This window comes from Mauremys reevesii, linkage group 11 (genome assembly GCF_016161935.1).
Source record: "Mauremys reevesii isolate NIE-2019 linkage group 11, ASM1616193v1, whole genome shotgun sequence".
In the NCBI taxonomy this organism is placed as follows: domain Eukaryota; kingdom Metazoa; phylum Chordata; order Testudines; family Geoemydidae; genus Mauremys; species Mauremys reevesii.
This window is the reverse complement of record NC_052633.1, coordinates 33,687,417-33,710,081: the sequence shown is the minus strand read 5'-3', so window position 1 is coordinate 33,710,081 and position 22,665 is coordinate 33,687,417. Positions and strand designations below refer to the sequence as shown.

The following is a 22,665-nucleotide window of genomic DNA, read 5'->3' as shown; positions in this document are numbered from 1 at the left end:
TTACATGTACTGGCAGTAAATGGAAATTCTCGAATCTTCTGTCAAACAAACACACACTTATCTATAACTTTAGAGCTGAAAGCTATAAAACAGCTGCCTCGTAAATAAATTTAGCAGGAAGACGCATGAGCTGTGCTAGTTCCTCATAAAAAAAATCTGTAGTCTACATAAACAGACATTATTTTAGCAAGCAAAATACCATTTTGAATACATCATAATAATTTTAAACTCTTTTTCTGTATTAAACAAGTTAATACCACCAGATCGGAACATAATTAAAGATGGTTTCAACATAGACTAAGCACATCAGTAGCACTGTGATGCTTAATAAGTAACTTGCAGATTAAATAAATTTAGTATGTTTTGCAATAGGTAAAATTTCTGGTCCAAGCTTTTTATATAGCTACATGCTATTTATTGCTCTGTAAGATCTTTTTCAACTTTAAGATTTACTAATATACATTTCATATAGTAGCTTCAGCACCCTATTTTTAAATAAAACTTGCTGGACTTAATGTCAAATTTAATTAAAGCATGGTTAGACACAAGTGACAGTAATTTTATACCTCTCTCATGAAACAAGTTGTCAGAGGAAATGAATTATTGGAGGCTGTTCTGTACATAAGATGTCATAACTTTTAACATTAATAATGTCAGGTTTATATAAGAAGTCAACTCCAGCACGCAGTTTATTTCATTCACTTTCTTAGTTTATCTTATGAATACCATTGGTCTCTTATGTATTGTTCATATCATCATGACTCAAAATTGGATTTAACGTATATAGTAACAGCTTTCTTTGTGACCAGTGGTGTACAAATCATACTATTAATTAGCTTACTTCTATAATGATCAACAAATCATATAGTATCACTGACACGTTCTGAAATATTTAAAATGCATAGGAAGTCACCTACTAGATATCCTCTGCAAACAGCAAGCAAAGAAAGAAGGAGGTTTACCACATATATTTACTGAGTTACTTTTACATTAAAAAAAAAACCATTACATATACCTTGTCTTTTTGTTATCCCATCTGCTATTTCCACTGTAATAACTAGAATACAAATGACATACCCACAGAAATAGTGCCAAACATGTAAGCATCTAGTAGTGATATCTCAAAGCTAACCAGAAAAGTTTAATAATAAAATCATGCTCACCTCTACTAGGAAGTCCACTCCACATTATGACAATACTATTTAACCAGCTTAAATAGCAACCAAGTTAGATAAACAAAACTTCCAGTATGTGACCAATATGATCTACGGTGCTACAGAGACTTGGCTCCAGCCCTGATCATCTGTGTGACAGTACACTGTTATACCAATGCAGCTTCAAACCTTCCCAGATGCTGGCTTATTGCATTGCTCATTGAAAATCCTTTACACGCTGGCAACATTTTAGGGAAGGAGGACAAGCACACTGAGTCATTTGTAAAGAAAGCAAAGCAATTTCAGTTCTATATCTTCATGCGTACTGAACACAGAGCACTATCAAAGTAGAAGTCTGAGATGGATTTATGCTTAGAAACAGGCAACCTAAGCCTTCATTATCAATGCATGAAATCAGCAACTGTGATCAAATTCAAGCAAACCATAAAAAGGATATGATTATGAAAGGCTCTACAGATTTAGCTCAAAACCACACAGAATGAAGAATCATCTATCTAAATTGTGTAAATGTTAAAAATAGCTCTGCCTTTTCCACAGTGAATAGGAGACAGAGGAGAATCAGCAGCCTGTATTCAGAGGAGATTTATTATTGGAAAAGCCTGAAATAAATAAACAAACAATAATAAAAATAAATTAAAAAATAAAAGTCATTCCTGGACTCTTTTGCATATGAATAGAAGCACTCACTTATACAATTATGTAAAGGATACAAAAATCAGCATAAGAGAGCAAGAATATTCACAGCTATGTCCATCTCTAATATAAAGAGTAATGTAAATATTTGCAGGGGGGAAGGGAAATGGAGTATTGGCCTAGACTAGATCTTCTGTACAGTAGAACATAGTAAATATTTTCAGAGATAATTCAACAGCTAAGTGCATGCCAGCATATGACAAAGCACTTTTCTTTTTCACTTTGATTACTTACTAAAGGACATTTTCCCATTCGCCCCCTGACTTCCCAATATGTAAACCTTGCTGTCTTTTAGTCTGCTTCATACAGGTTATCTTTCCCCACAAAGAAGTAAGAGGGGCATATGTACAAGATACAAAATTTATAGATACACAACACTGTTGCAACAAGAATAAACTGAAGATCAGGGAGAGATTAAGTTTGCAAAGCAAAAAGGCACATGAGTTTCTGTTAAACAATTACACGAATATCTAAACATATTAGGGTACTAGCAGTTGGTGTAAGGGAAAGTATCTCAGATCAAGATACATGCTGTATGTTAATATCGATTTACTTGTTTAGTTAAGTCAGAAGTGTCGGGGAACAGGTGTTTTTAAACAGCTAAATGACTGTCTAAAATCATCATCATCATCATCATCATCTTGCATTTATATAGCACCTTTCATCCCACAGGACTATAAACACTATACCGCAGCATTTCTCAAACTGGGGTCCACTCCAGGGGGTCCACAGGCCTTGCTAATCAACTCCTCCCACTCCCTCCCAGCACCTCCTGCACACCAGGGAACAGCTGTTCAGTGGCATGCAGGAGGCACTGGGAGGGAGGGGGAAGAGTGGGGATGGGATGCATTCAGGAGATAGGACGGAAAAAGGCAGGGAAGAGGAGGGGCAGGAAGTGATGGAGCAAGGGTGGGTCCTTGGGGGAAGGGTTGGAGTGGGGAGGGTGGGGCTTGGGGCTGAGAAGCAGTCTTGGGGGATGGGTGTCCATGAAAAATTTTAAATCAAAATGGGGGTCATCGAGTTGCTAAAAGTTTGAGAACCGCTGCTGTACAGACATAGCAATCATATATAAACAGAGGACCCAGATTTGCAATAAGACCTGTGTGGGAACACCCTCATACCTATGTAGAGCCTTCTCTGACTGCAGTGGGTCTCTATGGAGGTATAAGTGTCCACCCCTGCAGGCCCACAGCCTGACTAGTGATTATGTCACGCACCACTATGCAGAAATGTGGCCAGGTTTAACAGCAAACCACAATGTCAGACAATTTAGGACAGGAAGTGAACATATCCTTATCGAAAGGAGGGCCCAATTATAAATTCTTCACCAAGACATGACTCCGACTGGGGAGAATTTACTGAACAATTGAGGAACACCCACATTTGCAACATGTATAATATATTCAATCTACACATAGCCTGTGAATAATGTAAAAAGAGCCCCGCCCCCAGAATGTTTTGTCCAATTCTTTCAGCTACAGTCCCCAATTTTGCATGTACAAATACATACCAAAATGATTTTGCATGTACAAATATCCCAGGCATCTACCAATCTGTGCGCCCAAAACAACTGCATGCCCAGTCCTATAAAGCACAAAATTAAGAGTATGCTGGTGGATAATTAGCACTAAAATTCCTAGTTAGTCAAAGGGATGTTCTCCCCGCTCCTTCTGGGGGATTTTTGTATGTTCTGCCTCAATACTTCACCAACTGCTAAAAATGAACCTTAACTAACCAATAATGGAGAAGTAAAAAATCCCAAGAGGTAACCTGTAGGTGCAATTTATGCACCAGCCCATACCTGGAACTGGGGCAATGTGCACTATATACAGAAGGATTCATAGCTCCCCCACAGCGGACCTCCCCCAGGTATTTGTATACTTTCTGGGCACTGGATCTACCTTGCACAGACCTGCTGGCTGCAGCAAGCTGCAGGAAAAAAGCAATGTTTTTCAACTACCACATATTTTCTAATATAGTCACCAGTAGATTTACACTACACCTTTTCCATCTTTGAACGAGGAATTACAAACATTATTCATAGCTATTAGTCTCTCAGTTAACACCTGTTATGTAAATAATAATATGTCAATCATTTATCACCACAAAACACGTTTTGCTGATAAATGAAAGTACACCAAAACAATACAGTGAGGTCCCTTCTTAGTTTCAAAATGGTTGATTGTTTTGATATGACAGAAAACAGCAATGTATATATCATATATACATACACACACGAATGAATTAATGGCTAGAAAATACATTGATTTAGGCTATATTTCATTTTTTCAGAAAAAAATAAATTTTGAAGATACTTAAGGAGCAGAAATAAAATGCTGCCCTCTACTCAACAAAAGTCTACAATAGTTACGAGTAAGAAACGAACACGGCCTCTAGACCTCATTTAATACTCATCTAAATTACATTAATGGAATTATTAATTTTGGCTTTTAGTGAAAGATATGAACTAATCATTTATGTAAAGGCCAGACTATCCCCTTCTGCTATCCTAATCCAGTAACACTCTCTCGCATACACTGAAATGGGGACAGAGTGCCAGCCATACAGCATCATGCGTCCTACTTAAAGCCTATGGAGCTCCTTTTTTTGAGCTATTGTGCATGGAGTTTGGGCTTACAAAGAAGAGGAAGAAGAGTTAGAAGTAGCATTGACAGGCTCTGTATCCTACCTCCGGTACATCCCTCCCTCTTTCTCAGAGCAAGCTTTGAAAATAAAATAGTTTTAACCCTTGCTAACTAAACGGAACAGGCAAAATTGACATTGAGAAAATTTACTATACTAGGGGTACCACAGCACCTAATAGCAAAAACCCCTTTCCCCAAAAAACACAAGATGTGTGCAGTGAAACTGTGCTAACTCATGCTCCTGTTCTTGTAATCCTTGTTCTCCATTTTCCTGTCTTCTCCCTCCCATCTCTCTATTTAGGGATATTCCAGTCCTGCAAACACTTATGCACATAAGTAATTTTGCCCTCGAGAGTAGACTTTATTAGCATTTAAGCTCTTCAGGGCCAGGGCTGTTTGTCTGGTGCCTAGCATGCTTTTCAATGCTCACTAAAATACACTGACAGACATTTTTCTTCAAAGAGAAAACTAGAAAGGAGTTCAAGGCCTAGTTCAATAAGATTACTGAGAGTCAGATTCTGATCTCCAACAAGGCAGTGCAAATAGCCCAAAGTGGGACAGAGACAAAGCTCTGGCACAGCTGAGGACTTGGGGCTGTATATCCAGATTCCAATTTAGGGTCAGATTCTGCTCACAATTAAAACATGGAAAGTAACTCCACTGCAGTCAATAGTGTTACTCACTCCAGATTTATGCTGTTGTAACAGAGCATAGTCTATCCCTTATTCAGCCTTTCTGTATTGACGTGACAAAATTCTGCTCACCTATTCACCAGAGACAAGTAATTTCTTTACAGCCAAGACTAAATACCTACCGCCTCCCAGATTGCCCTCCAGCATCATCATGGCAAAGGTGGATGAGTAGATATTGTGGCTGGGCTAGTACATTTTTAGAGCAATCTTCCAAGGTTTCCTTATAGTAATTTTAAATGTTTCACTGATAGCCTCAGAGAGTCATCTTAACTATAGGCAGGATTTACTAAGATGATACTTTTCATTTTATAGAATTCTTACATTTTATTACTATATTAGATCCTGCAACTGTCACAAATATAGCTGATGTTATAGGGTTAGATCCTGCTACTTGATCTGCCTATATGCTCCCCTGGGCTTTCACGGGGCACCACTCACGAGAAAGGGATTGCTGCATAGATGCAGAATGCCCCTGGGCAAACAGCTATAGGATCTAGCCCTACAGCGTGACAGCATTCTGCCAGGATAGAAACCTGTGAGCAAACAGATGTGCATGCCAGCGTAACAGCTTACGTACCCATGCTGCTGAAGGAGCATACTGTGGCAAATGGACACCCAATCTCTGTTCCCCAGCAAACTCACAGAGAGGCCACTCCACAGCCTTCAGTTACGCAAGGACTGCAAAATGGCATCACTGAGCATAATCTGCAAGTTAATTCACATTTGCTCCCTAAAGCAGCCCAGAACCCAAAAGAAAATTATTCCATTTCTCAGAAACGGGTGGGGCATAGAGAACAAAGAGCACTTCCAGAATCTGTGATGTACATGGGTACAGAGAAGGGCAACAAAAAATGTTAGGGGTATGGAACAACTTCCATATGAGGCAAGATTAAAAAGACTAGGACTGTTCATCTTATAAAAGAGATAACTAAAGGGGGATATGATGGAGGTCTATAAAATCATGAACTGTGTGGAGAACGTGAATAGGAGAGTGTTATTTATCACTTCTCATAACACAAAAACCAGGGGTAACCCAATTCATTTAACAGGCAGCAGGTTTAACACAAACAAAAGGAAGTACTTCACACAACTGTAAGCCCGGCTTGATATGAGCAATTGTACAGGCCAAGAGGATAAGTTCTCAGAGGCTACAGAGTGGATGAGGTCTCAGGCTACCTCAAAAACTACACACAGTCAGCCTGTGAAACTTGTTGCCAGGGAACGTTGTGAAGGCCAAAAATATAACTGGGTTCAAAAAAGAACTAGATAAGTTCACGTAAGATAGGTCAATCATTGGCTATTTGCCAACATGGTCAGGGATGCAACCCTGTGCTCTGGGTGTCTCTAAACCTTCAACTGCCAGAAGCTGGGACTGCATGACAGGGGATTGCCCTGTTCTGTTCATTCCCTCTGAAGCATCAGGCACTGGTCACTGTCAGAAAACAGGATACTGGGCTGGATGGACCACGTAGTTGACCCAGTATGGCCGTTCTTATGTTCTTAATTCATTGTAAAAGGTATTTTGCCTTTTTCCAGGCATTTTTTCCAGTTTTAATACAACCAAGGCAGAAACCACAAGCAGACTCCCCCAAGCCCAATATCCTAAGAGGCTGATAAGCATTTTCGGTAGTGACAGCACTGCTGGGTAAACTACCTGTCCAAAAGGGAATGAAGTGGAGTAGGAAGAGGCCATTCATAAAACCAGCAACAGTACGTATAACATGTATCCTGCAAAGGGATTCATTAAAAAGAAGTTTTGTTTAAAAATTCACTACATAGAGCAACAGAACTTAGCAAAAAATTAGCAGAATTGTAGATGAAGTAACGTATCTGTTCCAAGCTTGCAGCACCATCTTGTGGGAACTTTGCATTGCTACACTATTGTTTTTCAGAAACACTGAGCATTGCATTCCAGTAAATGTACTGGCTCTTAGACCAAAGGTATATTTTATTACAGTCTATGTAAGGCATTATGTTTAAAGATTTTTTTTCTTTTACCAATAATGAAGTTAATATAATTCAACTACACAAATAAAATGCCTAACCCTTATAGCAGCAAGCACTATACAGATCAGTAAAATTAGTAAATATATTTCTGGAGGATACAAGTTGATTAACAAAAGAAATATTAATTTCAAGTAATGTGTAGTTTAATAAAGCAACCAATCCTGATTTTTACAGGCAGATGTGGATAAAGGTACACATTCAAGGCACACACCCAAAGGAGCTGCAGGCATTCTCCATCCCAACTGCTTAAGGACAAAAGAGCATAGGAGACGGGACCAAGAGTTACAGTTTTAGGTTACTTAAATTGCTAACAAAGCAGCGTAAGTACACAGCTCAAAGAAATCAAAATATACAGTGCAAACAAATACTATGGGGTTGCATTTTCCAGCAACACAGAGATAATTTTATTTCATTAAATGATGGTGTCTCACTCATTCAGAATACTTTTGAAAAAATTCACAATGAAACCAGCAGGGTATTTACACATTAATTTGAATTTCGTCATTTTCCAACACAGGCCTGGTTGCCAGCAATATATCCAAGTGATACACATTCCATCCTTAGATTCAAAATAAATCAAAACATAAGAACCAACACCAAACCAAGGAAAGAGAAAAAAATCAAGCATCCAGAAAAAAGAACTCAAATGGAAGAGAAACAAAGAATTTAAAATAGCAATGGCTTATCTCTTCAATCCAGTATTCCAAAGTTTTTAATTTAACCTTTAATGTAGCTCTGGTGTTTCTATAATACAATGAATAAATCCTTTCTATGAAGATCTGGAAGCTGTCACTTGATCAATACTTTTATATACTAAACATTAAAAACAGCTATCTCTGCCTTCTCTAGATAGTAATTCTTCTCAACAATGGTATCTTGTCAGGGAGGGATCTCTTAGTGGTTTGAGCATTGGCCTCCTAAACCCGGGGTTGTAAGTTCAACCCTTTAGGGGGCCATTTAGGGATGTGGGGGACTGTCAGGAAAAGTACTTGGTCCTGCTAGTGAAGGTAGAGGACTAGACTCAATGACTTTTCAAGGTCCCTTCTAGTTCTATGAGATAATATATGGAGATATGCATATTATCATCTTTTTGCATCTTGGAATAAGAATGAATTATGTTTACCCCTCTTTCAAAGGTGACTTGCAAAGGATGTTTTTAAAATTTTGGACTTGAAGCCTTTTTGCTTCTTAGGAGGTAGAAAGGCAGCCTGATTTACTTTTCCTTTTAATAAAATAAAGAGCGAGAAGGAGGTGGTATGCTTTAAACAAAAAAAACTGATGCACCCAAACTATAATCTGGTAAAAATTCCAGATATTTTCACAATTACACTTGCAACTTCTTTCCAGAATTTAGAATTCTTGGAACAAAAACAAAACAAAACTAAACAAAATTAAAAGAATACAGGAGTGGTTACTATTAAGGTCTGTTTAAAACCTACATATCAGAGAATAGAATGCTACATCTTTAAATACAGACATTTTTTAATATTCCATACCTTAAATACATACTGTCCAATCCTGTAGTCCTTAAGCTACACAACATTGCCTGAATAAAAGCTGGACGAACATGAAGGAATCAACATGTTCAATGCTACAACTAGAATTGTTGCAATACATTTGTATTAGTGCTTTGTAAAATGAAAGACTTTGAATAATTTCCTTTCACAGAAATGAAGACCTAGGTCCATTTTTTTTTTAAGGAAATAAATGTAACAGTGGCTATGATAGTATAAAGGGTAATAATAATAACAACAACAACAACAACAACAACAACAACCAGTAATATTCTGTATTACCAATCAATATTGTATATGGAGTATTAAAAGAGCTTTACTATCTCTGCAAGCTTAGTTTTTTTCTAACCAGAAATCAGCATCTCTCCCATATATTAATCAAGTACCTGTGCTTGTGCTTGCAAACAAAGTGCCTGTAGTTGTGTTTGTAGGTAGTTTCCCATTATTCAACTGCTTCACTCTTTTCAGGTGAGATTTCCCATTGTAATGAACCTGAGCCTGTGCTGCAGAGTTCAGCTGTATATTGCACACTTCACAGAAGGAAAATAGTATCTTCTTTTTTTCTTTACTTAATTGATAGTCTGGTCTATCATTCCTCAGTCCTTTCTCTTCAAAGCCCCGTAGAAAAGTCGATGGATTCATAATTCCATCTTCAAAGATTTGGTCAGGACTTATTGGGTGCTTCATACCTATAAAATGAACACAGTGTTGATGCCAGAAACCAAATAATAATACTCCGAAATAAGGATCTTATATACTTAATAAGTTTTAAAAGTATCAAGCATTGAGGACCAGGTTCATCCAAAAAAAAAAGTTTCCAAACTGTGCAAGATGGTGCATTTTTTGTATTTGTGTCACTTCGGTGAGTTCAGCAATAATAAAATGGTAATATGCAAATCTCAATGAACAATAGTACTCGTTATCTTGTTCCACCAATTCTCTTAACAAAAACTGAGTTTTTCTTCCCGGCAGAGGTTAAGATTACTTGAGGTCCACCCCCCTTCACTACAAATAAGTTCTGAAGCTTTTTGCTCACTGATACATAGAATACTGCACAAATTCCTAAAGAAGTATTAGACCAAGAGGATGAAGAACAAAAAATGATAATGAAATTTTGGGGACAATAGCATATTTAAATAGATAAGGATAATGAATACTTTGCAATTATAGTACCCAACGATCTCCAAGCTTTGCAACATCATCAATTATGCCTTACAACAGACCTGTGAGGTAGATATTTTATTATTAAACAATTATATTGTAGTATCAGCTAGAGGCTAACTAGGTGGGGGGAGGCACTATACAAATGAACATGACCGATTCTGTCCCCAAAAGCTTACAATTCTCATTATTTCCATAGGGCTTAAAAATGCACTTGCCTCTAGTGAGTAGGAACGTTGCCCTGGCAAATAAGGAAACCTACACTAGACAGTTTTATGAACGTGTAATTTCAGAAATTTTTTTTTTTAAAAATTGGGTAGTGGGAGAGTTTCTAGTCCTTGTGGTTGTGAAGATAACCTCCCAAATGCAGCCCAAGCATAAAACAGACCGACTTGTTTCCTTCCTGAGCCTGTAAACATCCAAGTTCTATGCCTCTGCTACTCACAGCTTTGCCAAAGTAAAAAACAACGTTGGTTAGTTCCATTGCTGTTATTCACCACTTTGTGGTAAGCAGTTAAACTATCAAGAATCATGTCAGTTTCATGCTGCTGTTTGGGAAACATATGGATATGTCTGTCATTTGTTTACACAGGAATAAAAAAAAATCCAGGCTGGCCCAAGTCAACTGACTCAGGCTTGTGGGGCTCACTCCGACTCTGGGGCTAAAAAACGGTGGAATGTCCCAGAGCTTGGGCTCCAGCATGAGCCCGAACCTCTATACAGCAATTTTTCAGCCCCAGAGCCCAAGCCCTATGAGGCCAAGTCAGCTGACCCAGCTGCAGCCATTCTATGAATCTTTTATCCCTGTGTAAATGTAACCTACGCTGCAAACCCAGGGTTTGAACTCAGGCTTAAGACTAACCCCACTTCCATCTACACACAAATCACACTAACCTAAGACTTATTCCCAGGACTCCAAAGGGGTGGAGGGTGTCTCAGCCTGAGTCAAGCCAGGACCCAGCGTTCAAGTCTTTTGCTTTGCAGCAAGATGCAGCCCAGCTGGACTTGTGCTCTGGGAATCCTCCAAAAGTATCCCATAGGCCCACAGGCTAACTTTCTTTGTCCTCTGGACAGTCAAGTTTAGTGGACAATCAAGTTCTCTCACACTGCACCATGAACAAAGGGCTATAGCAGCCACATTTTGGATGGGTGCTAGTAAGTCTGATATATGGGTGGTTGGACTCAGGCCCACATAATGCAGTGCAGATACTGGAGCCAGAGACTGGGACCCAGGGTTCAACAATTCCTAACCTGGGATTACAATGAACGTAAACACTCAACCTCTAAGTTAAACCCAGGGTCTGCTAACTTGAGTTCTATTAACATGGAGCTTACATTGCAGTGTAGAAATACCCTACGAGATCAGCAGAGTTAGGCATTGGATTCATTCATGAGAAGACAAAAAAATGACTAGAGGAGGAACTTACATCAGCCAAAAGGATCTGGATGCTAGGAGAAGAGCTAGAGTATTATACTGATCAATACTGAGACTGATATAAGATGGAGAATCCAGCCTGTCCCAACAGCATCATACTATTCCTTTCCAAGTACTACTGTGCTACCCTGAACCTCACAAATGAGCGCTTTTCCTCTCCCCACCCAGTCTTCCATACTTAGCTGGGATTAGGTTTGGTTCTTTGGTTACTATGCCTGGTAAATATTTCAAGCCACCATCTTAGGAAGAAAGAAAGTGAGGCAAAAAGAGGCTTACTTTCTCTAAGTTAAACAGCAAGTCATTTGCTGGGATGGAAATATTTCATCTCTTCCCCAAACCTTGCTTTAACCACTAGAGAATGGTATCCTCTCTTACATACATTTTAACACTTGTTGAATTTCTCTAAGGCATGATTTTATTGATAAAAACTATTCTTAAAAATACATCTATTTCTTATGCAGAATATTATGTTAAAGATTATATATAATCACATTCCTCTCCCCAAAAAACAGTCAAGAAAATTAACTGTATCATAGCTGTCAGTAAAATTTATGCATATTGAATAATCAATGCTCAAAGAGCCTTATTAAAAATCATTTTAGTTTCTGGGCATCTAACTACTTTTCAGACTAAGAAACACCTATCGCTTGTGATCTTTGAACCTAGGCTAGATACTGTCACACTAAATCATTTAAGCATACGTATCATATTTCAATGCAAGCAACCAAGATCCCTGACTCAGCTGAGTTTACATGACGTTTTCATCTGAAAATTTAATCTGTTTGCAGCTTCAGTATTTGTAACTTTTCAATTTTTCATACAATTACTCTCTTTTACTCTCTCTCTCCTATGTAAAAAGATTGCTAATGTACGAGAATGTTGAATTTTTGGTTTCCTGAATTATCACTTTTATTGACATATGATATTCATTTGTATATTCCATTTGTTCGGAAGTATGCAAAATGCACAACTGTATTCATCTCATGATATACTAGAGAACAGATAAAGCATAAAGTAGAGCTGGTTGGATAATTTTCAACGAAACTGTTTTCTGCTGGAAGACATTGCTTACTTGAAACCAAAATGCTTCCCCAAAAGGTGTTAATGGCCACTCTACCTTGAATATGTGCTAACTACTTTCCCAGACCTAAAGAGCACCTGTGTGTGGCTGGAAAGCTTGTCTCTCTCTGGAAAAAAAAGGTTGGTCCAGTAAAAAGACATTATCTCTCCCACCTTGTCTCTCTAATATCCTGGGATCAACATGACAACAACTACACTATGTACATCAGGGAACTAGCTCAGTTTTTATTACATTTTCAAGACACACACTAATTAGGCATAGCAAGGACTTAAACCTTATGCTCCCATGTCCCAGGCCAGTGTCCTAACCAGAAGGCTATAGAGGGAGTCAATCTGTCTTGCCCTCTCCATCAGAGCAAAAACATTTGAAACCTCATTTATTTATTTGCAAAACAATTGTTATTTCCCAGACAGCCTTAATAAAAAAAGTACTGTCTTGATTGGCATTAGTACAGATCAAATAATTACATACTAGAGCAATTTTCCACATTCTACAAGGCTGAATTCTAGAAATTGTTAAGCCAATTTCTTCAAATCTGTGTGCTTAAGTTAGATTTCTAAATAAAAGTGCTGAGCACCCAACAAACCCAGCAGAGCCCCTAGGAACTACAGGTGCTAAACATCTCTCAAAAGGTGCCTAAAAATGGCTTTAGGAGCCTTTCTACACTGGCAGAGTTACAGCGCTGGCAGTTACAGCACTGCTCAGAGTGCGCTGAAGGGAAACTGCTGTTGTGTTCACACTGTCTGCTGCCTGCACAATAGCATGTTCACACTTGCAGCAGTATTCGCAGTGGTGCACTCTGGGCAGCTATCCCACAGAGCATGTTTTCCTCTTTTGCTGCTAGGAATTGTGGGAAGGCGGAGGAGGTCACGGGGCATCCTGGGTCCTGTCCCGTGATGCATTGCTTCGCATTCCAGCAATCCCTGTGCTTCCATTCACATTTGGCGCCATCTTTCAATGGTTTGCGTACTGGGCACTCTGCCTCTTCGGTCGCAGGAATGGAGCCCGTACTGTTCACCAATATGCAGCTCGCTCAAACACGTCACGAGTGGCAGTGGAGTTATTCCTTAAACTACAAAGGCAAGAGGAGTGAGACATTGAGCTCGCCACGCATAGTAGCTATGACACGAGATTGCTTGTGGCATTCACGGAGGTGCTGACCACAGTGGAACACTACTTTTTGGCTCTGGAAACAAGCACTGAATAGTGGGATCACATCTTCGTGCACATCTGGGATGACGAGCAGTGGCTGCAGAACTTTCGAATGAGGAAAGCCACATTCATGCACTGACTGTGTGATGAGCTTGCCCCAGCCCTGCGGTGCAAGGACAAGAGAATGAGAGCTGCTCTGTTGCTGGAGAAGCGTGAGGCGATTGCACTGTGGAAGCTGGCTACTACAGACTGCTACCAATTGGTCGCTAACCAGTTCGTAGTGGGAAAGTTGATGGAGGCGTGCAGGGCCATTAATCGCATCCTGCTCCAAAAGACCGTGACTCTGGGCAACGTGCGTGACATTGTGGATGGCTTTGCACAAATGGGCTTCCCTAATTGAGGAGGGGTGATAGATGGCACGCATATTCCAATTGGGGCACCAGACCACCGAGCACATTAATTAGAAGGGGTATTTCTCAATGGTTCTCTGGGTGCTTGTGGATCACTATGGGCATTTCACAGACATTAACACAGGCTGGTCCGGAAAGGTGCATGACACATGCATCTTTCGGAACACTGGCCTGTTCAGGAAGCTGCAAAAAGGGATTTTCTTCCCGGACAAGAAGATCACCGTAGGGGAAGACAAAATGCACATTGTGATCCCGGGAGACCCTGCCTACCCCTTAATGCCGTGGCTTATGAAGCCATACACGGGGCACCTTGACAGCAGCAAGGAGTGGTTCAACAACAGGCTGAGCAAGTGCAGAATGACTCGAGTGTACTTTTGGCTGTTTAAAGGCCCATTGGCATGGCCTATATGGGATACTGGACCTGGCCGATGACAATATTCCTATGCTTATAGCCGTGTGCTGTACACTCCATAATATTTGTGAAGGGAAGGGTGAAAGCTTCACTTGGGGCTGGACTGCTGAGGCTCAATGCCTGGAGGCTGAATTTGAACAGCCAGAGACCAGGGCTATTAGAGGGGCCATAAGGATCCGGCATGCCTTGAGGGAGCAATTTGAAGCTGAAAACCACTAATATTTATAGCTATGCTCAGGTATGCAGTGCTTGTAATGCTAGGAGGTGATTGTGATTGGTGCAGGCGATGAACTATGAAGATGCAAGAAAATTGCCTGTTGCTTTGCAGGGCTCTGTTTGATTTCAATTAGTGGAATAAAGATTTCTTTCAAACCAAAACAATTATTTTATTTAAAAACAACAACCAGAGGAGAGAGACTGGCAAAAAAAAAAAACCCACATCAGCACTGAGCAGGATGGAAGAGAGGGTCCCAAGAGGTGGAATCCAGGGATGGTTAAAGATTTGTGTATGTCCAGGTATTATATCCAACCTTCTCCAGTGCAGCAAGTACTGTACTTCAACAGGGCTAAAATGCAGAAGGACATGCGTTGAGTGAAGTGAGTACTGGGAGTCCGCAGGGCTGGACTGTGGTGGGGCAGGAATGCAACAGGTACAGACTGGAGCCAGGAGATTGATAAGAGCATGTTGGCAGTGTCTGGGGGGCGCATGGGAAAGAGTTTTGAGACAGGGGCTATAGAAGAAGACAGGAGCGGAGCTGCTTGGCTTACAGTGCTAGTAGCACCTGGAGCATGTCCGCTTGGCGCTCCATAACCTTTAAGAGGTGCTCCATGGTTTCGTTCTGGTGCGCCGCATTCTCCTTTCGGTCCCTCTTCGTGTTGTCCCACCACTCCTTCTATTCTTGTTTTTCGGCCACGGAGTGCATCGTGACATCACACAGCAAGTCCTCTTAAGTTCTTTGTGGCTGCTTTCTAATTCTGAGCAGCTGTTCAACTGGCGATAAAGAGAGAGGCTGGTCTCCCAAGGTCATATCTGTGAAGCCAAAATGCAACATTTTACAGAGCAGTATTGTTGCCAAAACACATCACTGATTTAAAACACAGCCACTATTCACATACCTGTCACTAACTGGCTGACCCCAGGCAAGCACACGAGCCACAAGACCCCCAAAATGATGAGTAACCACAGGGGCAGGGGAAATCATTGTTCCAGAACCGCACTGTACACTGGGCACGTGGCTCTTGGGGAGAGCCAGCACTGGGGCAGGGGGGAGCTTATAATCATTCTTGTCCCCACATTTTCCACAGGCTGTGATCGTTAGGGAAGATCTCGCTGCTGAGTGTGAGCAGGGAATCAAGGGAGGGTCTTCTCCAAGGCGGCAGCTTCTGCCCTGGCCCTGACATAGCTCACCTGCGTGCAGCAATGGTTTCCCTCCGAGTGACAGTAGAGTGGCGTGGAAAAGTTACCCTTAATGGGGCAAGAAACAAAGCAGCTCTGCCAAAGAACCTGCGGCAGTGGATTGCCCAGTATCTCCATGAGAGTTTCCTGAAGATCTGAGGCAAATCCCTGGGAAGTGAGGGAGCCAATCAACACCCTGTTCCACCGCTCAGACTAGGCATGTGGCGGTACGCGCATCATAGAGACACAAGCCTGCTTTCTGCAACTCTCCTGCCCCCAACAACTTGCTTCAGTGATTCCCAAAATCAAAGCCACTTACCGGGGTCTCCCCTTTCCTGTTTGCATTTCACCAATCTCCGACAGCAGTGACTTGGCTAGCCTCCTCTGTGGGAGAGGATAGCTCTGGGCTGCATGCATCTCTGACCTCCGAGTCGTCCTCGGCCTCTGAGCCCTCCTCTCCCTCCACATCCTCGTCCAAGATTTCCTCCTCTTGGCTTGGTCCGCTCTTGACTGGCACACCAGCCACCGAAGTATCCACAGTGGCCTTCGCAGTGGAGGTGGGGTCGCCACCAAGTATCGCATCCAGCTCTTGGTAGAACCAGCAGTTCATGGGCGCAGCACCAGAGCGGCAGTTTGCTTCCCATGCCTTATAGTAGGCATTCCACAACTCCTTCACTTTGACCCTGAATTGCAGTGTATCCTGGTCATGGTCCCTTTCTGTCATACATCGTGAAATCTGTCCATAGGTATCATAATTCTTACGGCTGGAGCGCAGCTGGGACTGGACAGTGCCCTCTCCCCAAATGCTGATCAAGTCCAGCAGCTTGGCATTGCTCCAAGTGGGGGATTGCCGGGTGTGTCAAGGAGGAATTGTCACTTGGAAAGATGCGCTGAGACCACTGCACTGAGCAAACAGGAATGGGACTTTTCAAAATTCCCAAGGAATTTAAGGGCTGGGGATGATGGTTGGTCACCTGACGGCAGAGCAGTAGAGTTCAAACCAATGACCAGAGAGGTGAGAACAGGCATTGTGGGACACCTCCCGGAGGCCAATCACAGTGCTGTAATCGACTCGGGTGTCTACACTGGCACCGCGGTGCTGTACCCCCAGCACAGAAAGCTGTACGCCTCTCATCATGGTGGTTTTTTTACAGTGCTGCAACTATGCAGTTTCTGTGCACTAAGTGGCTTGGCAGTGTGTACACCTCAGGAGTTACAATGCAGAAAGTTGCTTTACTGTGCAGAAACTTGCCAGTGTAGACAAGGCCTAGCAGTCACCTAGGTTTGAAAATTCTGGCTTTAGTGTCAAACCTATTGTCAGCTTTTACAGAGATCATGAAACAGCCATCAATGTTGTCCAATCCACATACTGCTCCTTGATAACATACCCTCACGGTGCACTGACTCCTGCAGGGATATAACACCAGCTAATGATGCTAACCCTGCAAAGACTGCCATATATTCAAGTAATTATGGACCAGACTGTGCTGACCTTGAGAAATCTCCCACTCCTGTGCAGAAAGCAGTGACAATCCTGCCCTTTTGCTTCTTGTGCTCTAGGACAGAGAGTTGAGTAGTGCTAGATACTATAAATCAAGCATGGGATGAAGGGCAAGTTCACAGCTCCATTCTCCTCCTGTACCATCTGATCATGACAAGCAAGGAGGTAAAAGGAGAATGAAGGGTACATCTACTCAAGAGGATAACAGTGGTTGTTGCTGCATGCACTTCACCAACCCCCATGAAGACATTCTGTCTTGGGCACAATGTCTCAAAGTATGTTCATTTAAAAAATGTTATATCCTTTGAAGCAGATTTAGTTTTTTCCTTCACTCAGGTCTATTGCTTAAGATTCTTAAATCTGAGGACATTTAACGCATTATGGTTTCCATATACTTACCTTCAGATTAACAACTCTGGAAATGATCTTTATTACATTTTCCAAAGTATCTTTAAGACTATATTTTCTTATGCTGAGAATGGTTTCAAAACCAGTTACAAGCTATATATAAAGGGTTATATTTTTGTCTATAAAGTTAACATTTAAATGGAGCACCTAGTAATGAATAAGGATCCTACCCTACACTCAGCTCCACCCAAGTGTCAGCTCTGGAAAGTAACTAAGCGAGATTTGTCTTCAGCCAAATTTATTTTCTTTTGCTCCCTTGACTTGTGAAAAATACACACCTATGCATGCATGGGGAGAACTAAATCTTAAAGTTAAAATCTTCCACAGAGTTCAAAGAGAAGAAATAAGACCTAATTTAGGATCCATGGGAGCTGGCTATCTATTCAAAACAACTCCAGAGCTACGTGTAATGTTTCAGCTACTGGTTGGACAAAAGGGGTCTCTTTCAGACCTATAGCACAGGCCAACGATCAGGGCCGGCTCCAGGCAGCAGCTTATCAAGCAGGTGCTTGGGGCGGCCACTCTGGAGCAGGGCGGCACTTTCAGGTATTCGGTGGCAATTCAGCGGAGGGTCCCTCACTCCCACTTGGAGCGAAGGCCCTCCTGCTGAATTGCCACAGATTGCCAGCGCGATCGCGGCTTTTTTTTTTTTTCCCTTTGGCTACTTGGGGTGGCAAAGCCCCTGGAGCCATCCCTGCCAATGATATACTACTGGCTGAACTTGAGGACCCTAAACTAGTCTACTTAAAGTCAGAAATAACATTTTCTACAGCTTCCCCAACCAGACACAAAACCAGACTGGCAATAAGCCTTTAAAGTTTAATTTAATGATGCAGGCACTGTTCACCTGGGCTCCTGAAAAACCCACGACTGCTTCAGTGTCTCACTCAGATCTGCTTCTCCACCCCATTTGCTGAATTTTCCTTTTGGCTGCAAATGGGTCTCTCCCATTCCCTGCCCCAAGTGGGGAGCAGGACACCCTGGTCAAAGCAGCAACAGACTGTGGAACAGAAGCTAAGAATGAAAAAGTCTCTGAATATTTTGGTCTTTATTATCTATTTTTATGATTAATTAAAATTCCTCTCTCAAAAAGTAACACTTGGTGTCAGCTTTTGATTCTGTAGGAATTGGCAGTGGCACAGTGTACTGCCCAAGCCTCAGTAACAGCAAGTATAATCCCAAATATAATCCCATAGGCAAAGATAATCTGCCCAGAGGGACTATGCAACCACTATGAGGCCATTGTCAATCATAATAGAAGGATACATATTAATGCTGCTGCTTTTGCAGCATATGTGAATCTGAGCACCTATACTTCAGCTATTTACCCAATGAGCTAGGATTTGACTAAAGGTGACCAGAAAATGATACGTATTTTCTGGGTAATTTTTTTTCTCCAATTCCTGAAATTACTGGGTTTTGGGATGAAAAATCAAAAACCGACATTTTCTTGCTCATTTTGTCCATTTCAGCTTACTAAATTTTTAAATGTATTATGCGGAGCATACCTCTTCCATCTGGAAGCGCCAATGCTGCCATCTCAGTTCGCCTCCCTTGTCTCTTAAATAAGGAAGTTTTGCTTCTAACAGGCTAAAATCCTTTATTTCTCTTGATCACAAATGACCAGTAGAATGAAACAGCCATAGAATCTTTTTTTGGAATAGATTCCTTAATGTACACAATTACCAGACTGAGAAAAACCAAAGTCGTGATCTGTCTGACTCGATTCTGCAGATAATATGGGAGCAAAAATAAATTAGAAATGTATGCCACTACTTTAAAATTCTTAGATGTCATGAGATACCCTGTTTGGATTTCTGAAACCACATCTCAGCCTCTCACAGTTGACAAAGAAATCCAAGCATGGACTGCCTTTGTACTTCATACTCAAGGCAATTGGCCTTTCAATTTAGCTAATTTACTTTTTTAAACAGAGTTATGCTTTCAGAGGAGCTACAAATAAAGGACTATGTACAGTGCACTCTTGTAGGTGAGAATATGCAAATCTTCATTCAAAGGAAATAAGCTTTTGGTTCCCCTAATGAATTAGTGATGGTTATATAAAGCATTCTTTTCCTGTGTATTGGCCAAACTTTTGTAATGCCCATTCCTAATTAGCTGATACTTCAAAAGAATACTACTCTAGAAATGTAATTAGAATAGCATCCTTCTGGAGTCATGCCAGCAAAGCAATACAGAAAAAGATATATTGTAACAACTTATAAGCAAACCGAATTCTCTCTCATAGCCTTAGGTTATAGTCAAGTGAATTGTGGGAGACACAGGCATGAAAAGTATCAAATGAAATCGATTTTCTGCATACTTGTGTTTTCAAAATGGTTTGTTCAGCCAACAGCAACAAATTTAGGATTGAAGTTTGTATTGTACATCTCATACATTTATTATGGGTGAAACCTCTTTCTGTGCAGACAGCCCACAGAAGTCTATGAATAAAAAAAGCATAAGAGAGGCCTTGTGCTGGGTACCTGCAGTGCAGTGATTTTCATTCTATAGTTTAAATAGTTCACAGGGGCTTGGGAATTTCATACTAAGGACAGGATTCTAGAGCATTATTCTATAAACCTTTGCTATAGCAGGCTTTGGAAAACGCTTTTGACCTTTTCCATTCTCCTCTACAGTATTTCCTAAATATACCTACAAATATATGAAAACATTTGGTTTGCACCATCTGGGCAACAAGTTCCATTGGGATACTGTGGTGAACAGCATATGCATAGTGTCTTGTGCTTGGTATCCGACAGTGTTAAAAGAAGCACAAGAGAATTTTCAAGCCAACTCTGAAAGATCTCCCATATGTCTGAGGGACCATTTCCCTTTCTACAGATCTGTTGCTCTTTCCTTTAGTCCAAATTAAAGGCATCCAGAATTCCTACATTAAAATCTCAATTTTGTTCCTAAAATCCTCAAAGAGACAGTGTCTTTTGTCAGGCTTCCAGCTCTCCAGTAGTCTACTGCCCACAGATACATCCAGTCAAGACTGGCTTATTTCTCCCCCACTGTTCCCTGAGCACGTAGCACAGCTCCTAAAATACTATAGTTTAAAATTACATCAGAAGTTGAATGGTTACGAGTTGTATGTGTGACTGAAAGAATAAATGGTTAATGATGCATACTTTCATGACATAATGGCCATGTCGGGTCAGAATACAACTCACTAGCAAATATTGTTTTTGGCACCTTCATATTTTGATTTTACATATCTAAAAATAGAAGGGATAATCCACATGAGCAGAAAGTCATCTTGCTATTCTTGTACAGAGAAAACTATTTTGAATGGTATAGGGTGACAACCTGCTGACAGCATCTTCACTAACACATTTGAAGATATTTAACATTTGAACAAGATTCTCTTTATACTGCAAAAACAGATGGTTGTTTCTCAACACAAACATTAGCTGTTCAGAAAAAGGTAATTCAGAAAATTGAAATCATTTGTGCAGCAAGTGTTTTGCTTTGTTTTCCTTAAAAAGGGAAAACTTGAATGCTGGTTAACCTAAAATTAGAGGTTTTGGAACAGATTGTTATTTTACCTGGCCTGGAGTAAATTGTAGAGTAATTCCATTAAAGGAAGTGGAGTTATTCTGGATTTAAATGGCATAAATGAGACCAGAATTCAGCTGGTTTTGTTCTAGTTTGTAGTTGCATGTGCGCATGCATAGTATTTTGTGTCAGCTCCACTTTTGTAGCTAACCTCCCATCTACCTACCCTCAAACCTCCTTAAACACTTGCAAGAAAAGATGGGCTTACAGAGTCTCCAAAAGGTTAATAGAGTCTGGCTCTGGTGGCCACCTTGGACTCCACTGGAAAATTATCTCCACCTTTTTGAGCAGCATAGTTATATGTTCCTGCATGATGCATCATTTGACAAGCTAGTGGCTGCTTCTTAGACACGTCTCTCATTGTACATGCTGCTATTTATCATTAACCATAATTAATGGTCCTCCATTCTTCCCTCTCTCTAATACAAGTGACTGTACTCACACCCAAGGCAGAATTAAGTTATTCCAAGTAAGATTTCATACAAATGCTGAACAGATAGCTAAAACTGAAACAAACAAGAGGGTGACTTTTAGAATAAGTCAAAGTCAACCCTTTTAAGAACAAACACTGAAAAAAAGAAAAAACACCCTCTATAAAATTGATTAAAACACATTAAATCAAAATATAAATACTAATTACTTTCATGTTTTCCAAATTGATCTTTAACAAAGTCCCAAATAGTGTTAAAACTTGAAGTGAATAATATCGTCACAAAAACCTCTGCTCCACTTTCCAAAATTGCTTATTTGAAACCAGGAACTTGTATGGCTCAACCTCTCATGAAATTTTGGGAGGAAAATGGTACCTTACCTATCACAGCCCTCTTCCATAAATACTGGATTTTCTCTAACAAGTGAGTTTTGAAGGATTGTTTTCTTTGTTTGTTTTTAATCCTCTCACCAACATCCACTTTTGTTATTCCCCTTAACCTCCTCTTTGCCTCTCTCTTTAAGATAGTGTGCATCTCAAAGCTCTTTTAGGCCACAGAAGCTCTTTTATATCCTTCCTTACATACAACATGTCCATTGAAGAGTATAAGATGTCAATTAGATTTGTTTTCACCAGTATTTACAAACTTAACAAGGAACAGGAACTGTATACAAGGGGAAAAAAATCACATACATACAGTGAAATCTGTCTCAACTACTTAAGGGAACCACAAAAGAAACTCCAAAACCTTAGTTTATTAACTGAGGTATTTTCAAGCAGACATAGATCAGAACTGTACCATTATATCTGGAGATGGTCTCTTAAAACAGGAAATTGCTTAGTAACAGTCTCTTTTACAAGTTCCACTGTAAAGCGAATGCCAACTTTACTCTTTAAGTGGAGAATTGAGAGCAGTTTCTCTAAGATTTACAGACAAATGCTTGCGTTTAAAATATCTAGGAAATTCCAACAGAAGGAAAACATGTGTGGAG

General features: G+C 40.5%; 1 protein-coding gene across 5 annotated transcripts in view; it reads right to left on the bottom strand.

The window, feature by feature from the left end:
* ZNF385B (zinc finger protein 385B) overlaps window positions 1-22,665 on the bottom strand; it is a 302,602-nt gene that overhangs the window by 229,124 nt on the left and 50,813 nt on the right. For 3 of the 5 annotated variants that reach the window (XM_039494459.1, XM_039494458.1, XM_039494457.1), the window contains exon 2: window positions 9,113-9,415. In XM_039494459.1, the coding sequence (XP_039350393.1) occupies window positions 9,113-9,413 (301 nt within the window). In that variant the 5' untranslated portion in view covers window positions 9,414-9,415. Of the gene's footprint in view, window positions 1-1,163; window positions 1,385-9,112; window positions 9,416-22,665 lie in introns of those variants that run through there. The other 2 variants (XM_039494464.1, XM_039494461.1) reach the window with 2 other exon arrangements.